This window comes from Artemia sp. Qi Xiang Cuo, chromosome 5 (assembly GCF_049724085.1).
Source record: "Artemia sp. Qi Xiang Cuo chromosome 5, ASM4972408v1, whole genome shotgun sequence".
Taxonomy (NCBI): domain Eukaryota; kingdom Metazoa; phylum Arthropoda; class Branchiopoda; order Anostraca; family Artemiidae; genus Artemia; species Artemia sp. Qi Xiang Cuo.
Genome location: NC_142798.1, coordinates 23,239,788 through 23,252,858, shown reverse-complemented (window position 1 = coordinate 23,252,858; position 13,071 = coordinate 23,239,788). Strand labels below are relative to the sequence as shown.

The 13,071-nt window shown below is 36.5% G+C and overlaps 1 protein-coding gene across 5 annotated transcripts in view; it reads left to right on the top strand.

Moving 5' to 3' along the window:
• LOC148951958 (long-chain-fatty-acid--CoA ligase 1) overlaps nt 1–13,071 on the top strand; it is a 215,285-nt gene that overhangs the window by 149,636 nt on the left and 52,578 nt on the right. For all 5 annotated transcript variants that reach the window (XM_089089443.1, XM_089089444.1, XM_089089446.1 and 2 more), the window contains 2 exons: nt 1,751–2,029; nt 12,600–12,743. In XM_089089443.1, the coding sequence (XP_088945569.1) occupies nt 1,751–2,029; nt 12,600–12,743 (423 nt within the window). The remainder of the gene's footprint in view (nt 1–1,750; nt 2,030–12,599; nt 12,744–13,071) is intronic.

The window sequence follows — 13,071 nt, the reverse complement described above, 5'->3', positions numbered from 1 at the left end:
TTTTTTTTATTAATTTCATTAAGTGATTGGCTGTCCTTCTTTGTTGAACAGGAAACCTCTCCACCAGTGGTTCTCAAACTATCGTACGCGTACCCCTTGGGGGCACGCAAAATTTTTTAGGGTGTACGCGGCTGGCCAACCAAAAAATAACAGCCTTTTAACTCTAGGACTGGCAATTTTATATATATTTTAGCTATAGTTTACTTAGTACCGGTAACCGAGAAGGGGTACTTAAAATGTTTTGTGGGTAAAAGGGATACAGTCTCTAAGTAAGTTAAGAACCACTGCTCTACACCGTGGGATGCTGGGGGAATTTGCCCTTACAAGATTGGTTGTAAGGATCTTCTGTGAACTTTTCGTCATCTACGTCAAATAGTATGTAGGCTAAATAAAATTTAAATACAGAATTAATAAGTAGGTATTTATTGTTACCCCCTCCCTCCCCCCCCCCCCAAAAAAAAAGGATTTTGTAACGAAAAAGTTGATACTCAAGAGCATAAATTAGTAAGTTCTCTCGTTCTTTACTTGATGAATATCGTTAAGATTTTAATGCCTTACCTATGTCACCTAGGCTTCGTTACTGTCTTTTCAGACGTGTCAATATCGTGGCTTTCTTCATTTTGACGCGGTAGCTAGGTACCACAATATCCTGAATATACAGGCGATCTAATTACGGTTTTTTATCGCTCTATCCGGTGGCGTATCCATGGAGAGGTTAGATACTGTTAGATATTCTTATACTCGGAACTGAGTTTTATTGTGTAGAATATTTTTTGTGGCAAGATGACATTCGTTTATTTTTCTAATAGTGTCGTTATTATGGTGTTACTTATGAATTTGCCTTCACTGACAGATTCCAAATATTATTTTGGAAGGAGTTAGAGACGGTATGGAAAGGAGGAAAAATAATAAAGCCCCCAATGCTGATAGCGTGGTAAATGAGTGTTTGAAATATGGTGGTTATGACGGAAAGTTAGAGACGGGATACTAAAGGTTATGGACATGACTCTCGATAAAGGACAAGTACCTAGAGATTTAGGAAAACTTTAATTGAACCCCTTTATTAGAAAGGTGATAAGAGTAAATGTGATAAGAGTATATTTATTAGATTAAAAGATAGAGAAGAACAGTGTGGCTTTAGGAATGGTAGAGGATGCAATGACCAAATTTTCACCCTTAAATAAATAGTTGAGAAGTATCTTAATCATTAGCTCCGTTAAGTCCACAGTTTTTAGATTATGAATATGTATTTGATTCAGCTGATAGACAAGCTTTAGTGGAGGTCCTATTCTTTTACGGTATACAAGGTGCGTACATTAAGGTGACTAGCATTATATTCGAAGATAATATTACTGTGGTTAAGGACTAGGAATAAAAGGTAAAAACTCCAAATTCGGAATGTTCCGAAAAAGAAAAAATACAGATCAGTTAAAAAAAGGAGCATAAGTGGTTGCCATAAAGAAAAAATAAATTTTTTACTTTTGACTTATCTTTCTGTTTTAGTTACATTTAAAGCTTTATGTTAATATTGACTGAACAAAAGAGGTGCAAGAAAGGACAATCAATCCCTCTCCCCTCCTTGGGTAAGTCGAATCCTTCTTGACATTTTTATAAAAAAAGAACAAAATTGATGAAATTGATGAAGCTGTTAAGGACTACATCATCCTTTACTGTTGCCAAATGGGTTGGTTGTATATGCAAAAAACAAAACTTTCCTTGAAGTTCATTTACCTTTCGTCTTCTTTTGTAGGTCGTTGAAGGTTATGGCCAGACAGAATGTGTAGCTCCCGCAACACTGACGATTCAAGGTGACGCTAAGCCAGAGCATGTTGGTCCTCCCCTTCCGTGCTGTGCCATAAAGCTTGTTGATGTTCCTGACATGGAATATTATGCAGTCGCTGGGCAAGGTGAAATTTGTGTCAAAGGAACAAACGTCTTTATGGGATACTTTAAAGAGCCTGCGAAAACCAAAGAAGTCTTGGACGAGGATGGATGGCTTCACACTGGAGATGTTGGAACATGGCTGCCGGTATTCTTTCTTCTTTTTTTGTGGTTGCTATCAGCAATGCTTACTTCCTTCTTTTGTATTTTTTTGTGCCTTTGGGATTTTTTTTGTGACTAAATCCATAGACTTACTAGAACTGACCTATGACTGAGACAGTAAGCTACACAAATTTTTGATAGTTTGTTCAGGTGATCTTGGATTGCGTGGGAATAGTGTGAGGGATTGTAATCATGTTCATCATAGTTTTAATAAACAAAATGCACTGCTACGTCTTAAGGCAAATGTATTGTTAAGGCAATTTCTATTGTTTGAATAGAAGATGAAAAATTCTAGAGCAGAGGATGTTACTGAAGATACTATGAAGGTAGGTGATGAAATGGTTGAAAAAACAAGCAAGTTTCTTGTCTTATGTAATCAAATGATGGAGATTGCAAAGAAAACACAGGAAGTAAAATAGCAAAAGGACTTGGTATTGTTGCATAGCTTTCAAATGTCTTGCAGATCACAAACGATCAGAGTAAAATAGATGCTTCTGCTATTTTAGACTATAGTGACTAGTTTAGCTAGTTCTGGGCAAGAAGCTCGGGCAATCAGAGGATGTAGATTACAAAGAAAAGGGAAGAAGTAAAGTAGCGAAATACCTTGGTGTGTTGCACAGCTTAGGAATGTCTGGGAAATCGGAAATGATCAGAGTAAGATAGAAACTTTGGCTATTTGATGCTACATTGATCAGTGTAGCTAGTTCTGGCATAGAGGCTTAGGCACTCTTGGATCCTCTTGTGCCTCCAAGGGTGCTTAGGGAATTCAAGAAATGTTGGCAGTCACTTCTGGAGCCGCACGACTGCTATTGAAAACAACGATGGGAAGCAGGTAAGGCTGGCACTTCACGGATCCAAGATACCTCCACTTCCTTTGCTTGTGGTTATCAGAGGCTGGGACGTCTTTTTCCGCATGTTAGAATTTGCTAATTTCTACGTCCAATGGATATCTTGGATGCGTCTTAAGCATATGTTTTCGGATACTTTTCTTTTCCAGTTTTGGCCTAAGTGCCACGTTTCCGAACCATAACAGATGCTGGAGAGGTTATTGCTATTGAAGGATCTCAACTTCAGTTTCGGAGAGCACTTCATGCTTTTCCAGATCTTTGCTAGCTTTCTAAAAAAAGGCCTGTCCGATTCTGAGTTTGACTTCCTGTTGACACGGCTCAATGCTATGTATGGTGATCTACGAATGTTGGAACTTCATAATCTGTTTCACCGTCTGGTTATCACACCGTACATACAACGGGATCCACTGTTTGCCGTACTCTTTGTTTTATTGGCATTGATCTTGAAGAGAAAAGGTTTAGCAGTATATTTGACTTTGTTAAGGTATTGCCGGCAGGGACGTCCTGAGCCTTTTTTCATGGGGGGGGGGGACTTTGTAAATTTTACCGAATCGCTACCTGATTTTCACCGAATTAAAAAAATGATTGACCTTTAAATATACTTGTAAGATCTTAAGCCTAACTGGCCAGCAATGACAAAAACCAACAAACAGAAAAGTATCAATGAAAAAAAAAACAAAAAAAAAACAAACGAGAGTATGGCCAGTGGAGAGAAAAGAAAAGACAAATGTAAAACAACGCGGATATTTCGCCTGTATCCAAACAAGGCGTCTTCAGCACGAAAGGAACACAAGAAGAACAGGATAAAAAACCAAGATAAAACTAAAAACCAATAAAACCACCACCAAAAAATTAAAAAATTAAAAATGTACAATAAGAAAATTTGTTGATTTAACAGATTTGCATGTTTTTTAACCACAGACAAATAATAATTTACAGATGCGGCTAATTTTCGCCCTTACGATTGAAGAATAAAATATCCTAAATTAAACTAGCGAGCCGTGATAAGAAACACAAAGAGAAAAATAACAATGAAAAAAAAAAAACAACAAACGAGACTGCGGTCCGGGAAGAGGAAAGAAAAGGCAAATTCAAAAAAACGCAGATATTTAGCCTATAACCAAACAACGCGTCTTCAGCACCAAAGAAACACAAGAAGAACATGATAAAAAAAAAAAGATAAAACTAAAAACCAGTAAAACCACCACCACCAAAAAAAAAAAAAAAAAAAAAAAAAAAAAAATGTTAAATAAACAAATTTACAAATTTGTTTTAACTAAAGACAAATAATAATTGACAGAAGCGGTTTGTTTGGATACAGGTGAAATATCCGCGTGTTATGCATTTGTCTTTTCTTTTCTCTCCACTGGCCACAGTCGCGGTTTTTTTTTTTGTTTTTTTTTATTGAGATTTTTATCTTTGTTGGCTTTTGTCATGGCTGGCCCGTTCGGCTTAAGATCTTTCATTCGTCAATTGTACGGGCAACAATTAGCCGCTTCTGTCAATTATTATTTGTCTTTAGTTAAAAAACATGCAAATTTGTTAAATCAACAAATTTTCTTATTGTACATTTTTTAATTTTTTTATCTTTTGGTGGTGGTTTTATTGGTTTTTGGTTTTATCTTGTTTTTTATTTATCCTGTTCTTCTTGTGTTTCTTTCGTGCTGAAGACGCCTTGTTTGGATACAGGCGAAATATCCGCGTTGTTTTGCATTTGTCTTTTCTTTTCTCTCCACTGGCCACAGTCTCGTTTGTTTTGTTTTTTTCATTGAGATTTTTCTCTTTGTTGGTTTTTAAATATACTTAATACGTAGAAATCGCCTAATATGTATAAGATCATAATTAGAGAGAAATTTTTCATTCTTTTCCATTTTTTAACTATCTGAGACAAGTCACACTGGTCCAAAAAATCAAAATCAAATAAAAAAAAATCCAAAATTCTGGTCAAAAATCCGTAACCAAAATTTTTTTTGGGAGAGGGCTTCGGGGGGGGGGAGTACAAAAGAAACTTTAAAAACGATTTTCTGCGGGGGAGGGGGCATTTTCTGCAGGAGGGTATTTTCCACGGTGGGGTATTTTCCGAGGGCATAAACGCTTGCCGACGATGGATCATTAGTGGTAGCCTTAACTTTCTATAAAGTACTTATAATCTAATAAATTGTAATATACTTGGACAAGTTTTTTTTTTAATTAACAAATGGGTCACAAAAAAAAACACAACATATAAATCTCTATATAATACTAACAAAACAAAACTACATATAATACTAACAATACCAAAATAGGTCCCAACGCATATTAGCGTGAATATTCTCCGAATTAATTGCTAAAATCATAGCGACAAATATTTTTTACCTGATATGTACAAATGTAATAATCCGAAGTAAATGAGTATATTAATATTAGCAAATATGAGAATTGATGAACTGATCGAAAGAACGAAGGACGGTAAAAATTGGATGAAGATGGCGGAATCACTGCAATAATAATAATTCCCTTTTACAAGCAAATTTATTCCAAGGATTCGAGATGCCGCCCCTCCGCCCCACGCCCGGAAATGACGGGATTGTTTAACTCCTTTAAAGACACCCAGAACATAATTCTGGTCAACATATATTGCGATAAAAAGAGATTTTGTGCATGAAAATGTTGATTGTAAGCCAGCATCTCCACTCACTATGGCGTCATCAGGTAGTAGCAGGAATTGGTGAGGCAGTTACCGCCACAGAAATACTTTCACTGACAAAAGTTGTGGTAACCGTAATATTGCCATCTCGCTTTTGCTTCTTTGACGCCGTAAACGGGTCTTTAAACAACGACATAGTCACACATGTCGGTGTTTTTTAAAGATTGTTGTGAATACGACAAACATAATCTTTAAAATAATCTTTATTTATTGTGGCGTCACTTTCACAGCATTTGACGGTTATACGTTTGGGTCTGGTTACAGAAACATTACGCTTCTTATTACAATCCAAGCTAATTTTACAAAACGACGAGTACGTTACTCAGAAGAAATGTAACTATGCACAAAATTCTACTTCGCCTTTCTTTTCAAACCCGTTTCAACCTGGCCGATTGACTGACAAAAATACAGTCTAAAAATTTTTTTTTCTTGTTTCCGAAGGCGCTGAACACCTAACTTGGGTATGATAAAGGGACGGTAACTCCAACTCGTAAGAAGCTTCAGAAGGGGAGTGGAAAAATTTACAGAACAGATTAAATGGGAGAGGAAATAATAATTATATAGAATGGTAAAAATTCCCATCAAGTTGGAGTAAAGTCGCTTTCGAATTGCATTTCTTGTAAACTTAACCAAAAGGCGCTCGATCTGACAAGTTGTTTGTCAGTTTAGTTAAAAGTCATCGCTACTTGTCTGTTAAATGGACCACACCCAATAAGTGAAGTTAAGTTAATCCTAATGAAACATACCAAAACATGATGATAATATAATGCTATAGACACAAAATTATGGAAACTACGACAAAAAATTACGAAAAATATACATACATCGTAGTTTGTCTCCCTCAAAATAGGCAAATCATAACAGACCCCAGAGAGGCAAACCGGTTTCTGTCAGATCTTACACAGCGTAATTCTTGAGTATGTTCCGTTTAAGAGATAAGTCCGAAATTTCTGGAAATCTTATACTTCCCTCCTAAGTTAACAGAGAATTTCCAGCTGAAAGCTCAAAATATCTGGTCATGCATGTTTACAAAAATAAAATGACTCTAAGAAATGAGGACTTCTGGTTGAATAGTCTCAAGCTCAGTAGGATTGACTTATTTGTTTCTTCCTAAAAAAAAAAAAAATATGAAGGAAAACAGGCATCATTTAAAGGTATTTTGTTCCATTGCCTAATGACTTTCATGAAAAATCAATGGCTTAATTGGTCAAATTTTTTGTGCAAAATGCAAGATTTTACTTTTTTCGATTTTCTTTTTCGTAATATTGCATTTTGAATTCTCTGCCATTTTATCCATTCGTCTGAAATTCTCCGTTAATCTTCTCGGTTGGATTTCTGACTAATAACCAAACTACACAGTTAAGTAATGAATGTGAACAATATGAAATTATCGAATCTTGTAAGGGGAAGTACTAAACCAATGCAATTCAATACCGGGATTGGCCTAATGCTCGAATTCTACAAGTTTGGCTAAGGATCAGATAAGAGCCAAGAAAAAACATTGAAAAATTTAGTGACAGACCAGGACAAGTAGAACAACCGAAATTGGTTGTTTATAACTGCCTACAACAACAAAATTGGCAAATATTTAATGAATTACAATAGGAGTCCAGTGAATTATAATGAACATGTCAAATTACCTGATTCACAAATGAGCGAAACTAGCGCGATAGAACTAACAAATTCACCAAATTCGTTTAATAGTAGTGAAAGTAAACCGAATGAACACCTTAAATCACCGAATTTCCAAATAGGTGGAACTAGTGCGATAGAACTACCGAATCCGCCGAAATCGGTAGCTCATGGAAGCCAAATAAACTTGTCAAATTACCAAGTTTGCCTATGAGCGGAACTACTACGATACAACAACCGAATTCAATAAGGAATGGGAACCAAATGAACGCGTTAAATCACCGAATTTTCAATAAATAAAAGTTCAAATAGGCATAAAATCCTTTTAATACACAGTGATGATGATAACAGTGATAGAAGTTCACAAAAATACCAGATATTTCGGTCACTGCATATGTGACCAAAATATCTGGTTTTTTTGTGAATTTCTCTCACTGTTATCATCATCACTGTCTATTAAAAGGATTGTATCCCTATTTGAAATTTTATTTATCGTCATGGAAAGGCAGTGTGATCTCAAATTGTCTACGAATTTTCAATCAGGCGGAACTAGTGTGATAAAACTACCGAATCCACATAAATTGGGTAACGAATGGGAATCAAATTCATACGTTAAATCATGCTATATGGAAAACAGATGGAAAAGAAATAATAGAAATAGGTATTGTGGCTTCGCCATGATGCCCAAATTTTCTGCCGAAATTTTCGCCTTCCTTGAAAATTTTACTGAATGCCAAAAAGATGGGGGCGGTGCGCCCCCCTCCTCAGGACACCCCTGATATTTGCCGGAGCTTTAACTTGCAGGGCTCTAGTTGGATTTCGTCAGTGGAATGTAGATCTTCAAGTCTTTTGTTCTCAAGCTGGATTCCGTGACTACCGCTAGTGCAATGAATACAGTCGATAACTGCGATAAAAAGCAATGATGGTAACACAAAACTTTGCTTTATTCCCCTCATTACTCAAAAGTATGTAATATTTCCATTGGTGGCATTCACTGAGCACAGCTTCCTTTCACTAGCTCTCCTTGTAGAAAGTTTGGATAATGTGGAGAAGCTAAACGAGGGCACCATGATATCTGATTACTTTCCATTTTTCTAGAACAATTCTAATTGTGAACCTAAGATTGGCATACGACCTGTTGGGCCGTAATCCATGTTATGATATTACAGTGCTAGTTGGATTCTATTTAGGAGAGTAGTCACCAGGAGTTTGGTTGGTACTAATACAAGGCTGATACCTTTCCAATTTATGCACGGGGGTTTTACGATGGTGCTTCTAGTCCAGTCTTTGGGTATTTCTTCTCTTTTTGAAATTGTTGCAAGATTACTGTCTATGTCAAAATGTTTGTGGATACAGAAGATTTAAGTATCGAGACCCACATTTTTTCTTATCCTCAGCACTTCCCAGACCTCTGCCTTTTTGGTGCTTTTTGCGTTCTCTTCCTGCAGATTGGGTTTCAACATCTATCAGAAGGTCTAGGGATTGTGTTTGTGATATACATGTAGGGTCAGTGGGTGGCGTCGATTTAGAAGCTTTTCGAAGCAAGTTTCCCACGCGGCATTTAGTTTATCAGGCTTATTATGAACCGTCCTGTGTCATCTTTGATGGATCTTATTTTTCGTCAGACACTTTTCCATTGTCCCGCTGTTAATTCGGAATGCAGATATTGCGTGAACTTTGGTGATGGGGTACCAAACGTGAAGACACTCCATTGATTTGCGCCCGGGGGCAACTTTATAATTTCATTTTGTTTGACATATGTTTCGAAAAATGATCCTATCCAAATCTACAAGTAACTAAACTTTACCTTAGGAATGCATGACGGTTAATAGTACAATGAAACAAAGGGGTTGGAAATTCAGGAAAAACGCGTTTCTCAAAACTGCCCAAAAACAGTAACAAAAAATTATTGGCCAAAAACCTTTAGTTTTAGAATAGGTCGACATTATAACATCACAACTATTCTGAATCTAAAATAGTGTAGTTAATACATTAAGTTATGTGGTCCGTATAATTATATGCATTTTTTAATTCACCGGAATGCAGACTCTTGAGTAAGCAAAAAGTAAGTAAGTATGGCGGCACTAGAACCTTAAGGTCCAAACCCCTGGTGCTGATCTCCTTTTCGTGTCCCTTCATACAGAAATTGCTAGGAGGGGGGGCAGCCTTCCTGTGCTTTCGCGCACCCTTCCTGCTCCCCTCCCTTCCAGATTCTTGAGTCCTTAAAGCTAACTGTTTTTCATCTTCCCATAAGCATTTTTTACATGCTGTTTCATGTCATCGGAAGTTGTTTGCACATTAGCGCTTCCTGCATAAGCAATGTAACGAATGTCTCTCTATGACTCCTAAATACGTTCATAAGGAAACTGACCAAAGGTTCCTTAAACAGTAAAAAGGAGACAGTTCAACCAGGTTCAATATTTGGGGGCTTGTACGTTCCATGGATCTTTTTCTTTGGGGGTATGGGGGGGGGGGGTTGTTGCAAAAAAAGTGAGGGCAATAATAAAATTACAAATTTATTTGATAATTTGAATCAGAAGTTCCCAGAAAATTATGAAAATTTCAAATTAGGGGGGCGGGTGAGGCCCCCTGAGCACGTCTCTTTTTAGGGGTGAGCATTTCCTTAGTTAGTTACTCGTATGATTTAGTGTGTACAAATTCTTGAAAACAGTTTAGAGTCTGAAAGAAAATAATTTCAAGTTTTTCATATGGGTCTTGTTGAATTTACGCTAGTTCCTAAATCAAGGGGGAGTGGTAGGTCCTACTTAATCCAAGCGTCTATAATCTTGAGAATTTATTATTTTTAGCCATTGCAAAGTCAGTCCGCATATATTTTGTCACGTTTCCACATTTTTGGGAAAGAATCCTGGAACCCCTAGTCCCTTCCCCCGGCTATGGTACTGGTTCCAGACCCCCTGAGTGTGGGAATGTTTCGAGTTTCTGTTCGTCTTCTGAATCCAATTGTAAATTACAATATCCTGGTTTTTGTATATGATGAGGTGCTATAAATAGGAGAGACTGTACAAAAACGCTTCTTATCTGAATATCATCCTGTCAAAAAGTTGTTTTTAAAGTTGTTGACAATTTGCTTTGTTCCACTCAAAACATCGCTTCCTGTGTAATCCTTATAACTTAAACGCCTCGACTTCTTATTCCGTTTTCTCGTCGTGCTTATGTCAGCCTTTTCTCATTTTAATGGCCTTTTCCCTTCAGGATTTTGCTTCTAAAGCTTAGATAAGATGTAGGAATGCGAAGATTTATAGAGCTTTGGTTCTACAATATCTGGTAAGAGATCCTTACAAGTTAGAAAATTAGTTATTTTCGGAAATAAAGATAAGAGATAATTTTATTATTAGATCTGGTTACTGCTCTGGGGATGATAATTTATTGTGCATGGCTTAGCCCTTCATTTTGTGTCATAAATCAGTTTCAATTGTTTCTGTTCATTTGCTATATTACTTTCAAGAGGAATTACTGGCGTCGAGCTCTACAACATGATATGCTATGACGGCTGTTCACAAAATAACTTGTGTTAAAGAAAAACAAAAAGAAAACAGAGGGAAAATTCTTATTATGCGCATATACATTTGCTCATAATGGTGCACAGACTAATTGATTCCTCTTCGTAATTTTTCTTGCTTGAAACTTCAACTACTTTGTTTTAGCATAGAGATGGGAGAATTAGGGTGGTCTTGCCTATTTTTTGGCCAGATTCTATTCCAATCAGTTCACATCCAGGTGCGGTAGTTGGATGTTCGTTTTGTTTTCCATTTGCGTATACAAACGCAGTCTATGGAGCAAGAGTATTCAAAGTTCTCCTAAAATATTGCGGAAATCTTTGGTAATGTTCTTCAAAAAATTATCACAGGGAAGGGGGGGGGTGTATTCTGCTGTTGGATGTTTCCTAAGCGAGGAAAAGCTCAGACTCAAAACAAAGCTGCTTACTGAAACCCTCCAGCCTCTGACCCAGAGCAAAAGTGTTTTTGTTGTCAGGCGGCAAAATTGTATGACTCGAGTCTGCATTTACAATCAGCAAAATTAACAAAAGCTCCACTTGAAGGGGAATAAACTAGACACTGGATTTTTTTTTTTAGAACCAATAACCATAGTGAAATGAAGCAATATTCAAAGTTGATAAAGAACGTTAAGTGAGAGAGAACCAGTCTAGGCTACCTGATAAACTGTTACAAAATATATATATGCTTTTTGTTCATTCGGAAAGTTTTTTTTTGGTATACAACTATATATAAAACCTTAGAAAGAGTTCGCATCGGTTGGAAAATTCCTAATTTTTGGAAATAAAAAAGTGTGATGCAATTTTGAAATTAGATATGCTTGCTGTTTTTGTAATAATAATGGATGGCCGCTCTGATCGCTGACACGTACCGTTTTTAGTCGTCGCATTGGCAAAAAAGAAACCTCCACACTAGAAAGAAAACCTAGATTCCGCCATGGCGAAAACTAAGGCTTGATGCCCCGAGTCTTATAAATTGAAGATTACTGGGTCCCTCCCCCCCCCCCCAAGGAATCTGTTGACATTATTCAATATAATGCCGCTTATGTTGCCTTTTTTTCTTTTTGAGAAGTAGTCAAGTCAATACTAGGACACTTACCATTAATTGTCTGTCTTTGTAAATTTCTTGTCATTTGTTGGAAACAAGTTGGATTTAGAGGGGCAATAAAAAGGGGTGTTTTTTTAGGTCCATCATAGCTAAAAAAAAAAGGGGTTTCGTTTAAGGTGAATTTAAAAAAGAGAAAAGTAGGAATAGTTTACCACTTGGGCTAAGAAGGAAGTATTTAGGGAGGAGGAGAGGGCAAGATGGTCCTTACTTTTGCCCGATGTGTGGAAATATGGACGAGGGTGCGGGTCATGTGATGTATGAGTGTGTAGAATTGAGTGTGTTGAGAAATAAAATGTATGGAAAGTGTAGGTTTGAACAGAGATGGCTGGTGAATGTAATGACGGGTGAATGTTTTGTAAGTGTTGAAAATTTAGGACCATTTCAAAGGTTGGCAATGAAGCACAGAAGTAGATTTTTGTGATTTCTGTTTCTATTTGTTTATGTCATGTGATGGTTATGTTATGTTTATATAATGTCAATTATTTAAAAGGGGATTTTTTTTTTGTATTGCCATGGCCCTAGGGCTTTTAGTGCAGTAAAACTTATTTACATAGATATAAGTAAGGTTAAAAAAAAACTTTTAGCAATCTCATTTTCAATATTTTCTAAATATACAGCTGGGGATCTTTAGATTAATAGTTGCCCAGCATGTGTCTTTTATCGCAAACAATGCAGTTATATTTACTTCACTTTTTTCCAGTCAAAAATTTAAACCAATGTCTTTTCCAATCATGTAGCTGTTTATGCGAAGCTTTCCCCCTTTTTCAGAATGGAACCTTGAAGATAATTGATAGAAAGAAACACATTTTTAAGCTGTCTCAAGGAGAGTATATTGCCCCAGAGAAAGTAGAGAATATTTATCAGAGCAGCAGTTATGTTGCTCAAGTCTTTGTTCATGGTGAAAGTCTGAAGGTAAAAAAAAGTCGATTTATACTTAGTTTCTTTCTTTTTCTCTCCTTTTCTTTGTCTTTCAGTCAGTTTTCTCTTCTGTTCTCCCTATCTCATGCTCGTTTGCTTCTTTTTTTAATTTTTTTTCTTGGATAAATTAATTTCGGCTTTGTAACTAATGGTTGCTAAGGCTCCGTATCAAGAAGAAAGGAAACGTTGTCGTAATTATCTGTAAACAGTATCTGATAGTATTGTTGTATCAAGCATAGGTTGTTTTTTTCGCGAAACTTTGTCCCTGACTTCATGTATCAAATTTGATTGAGTAGAAAGAGGAGTTTTTGCTCCTTGGAAG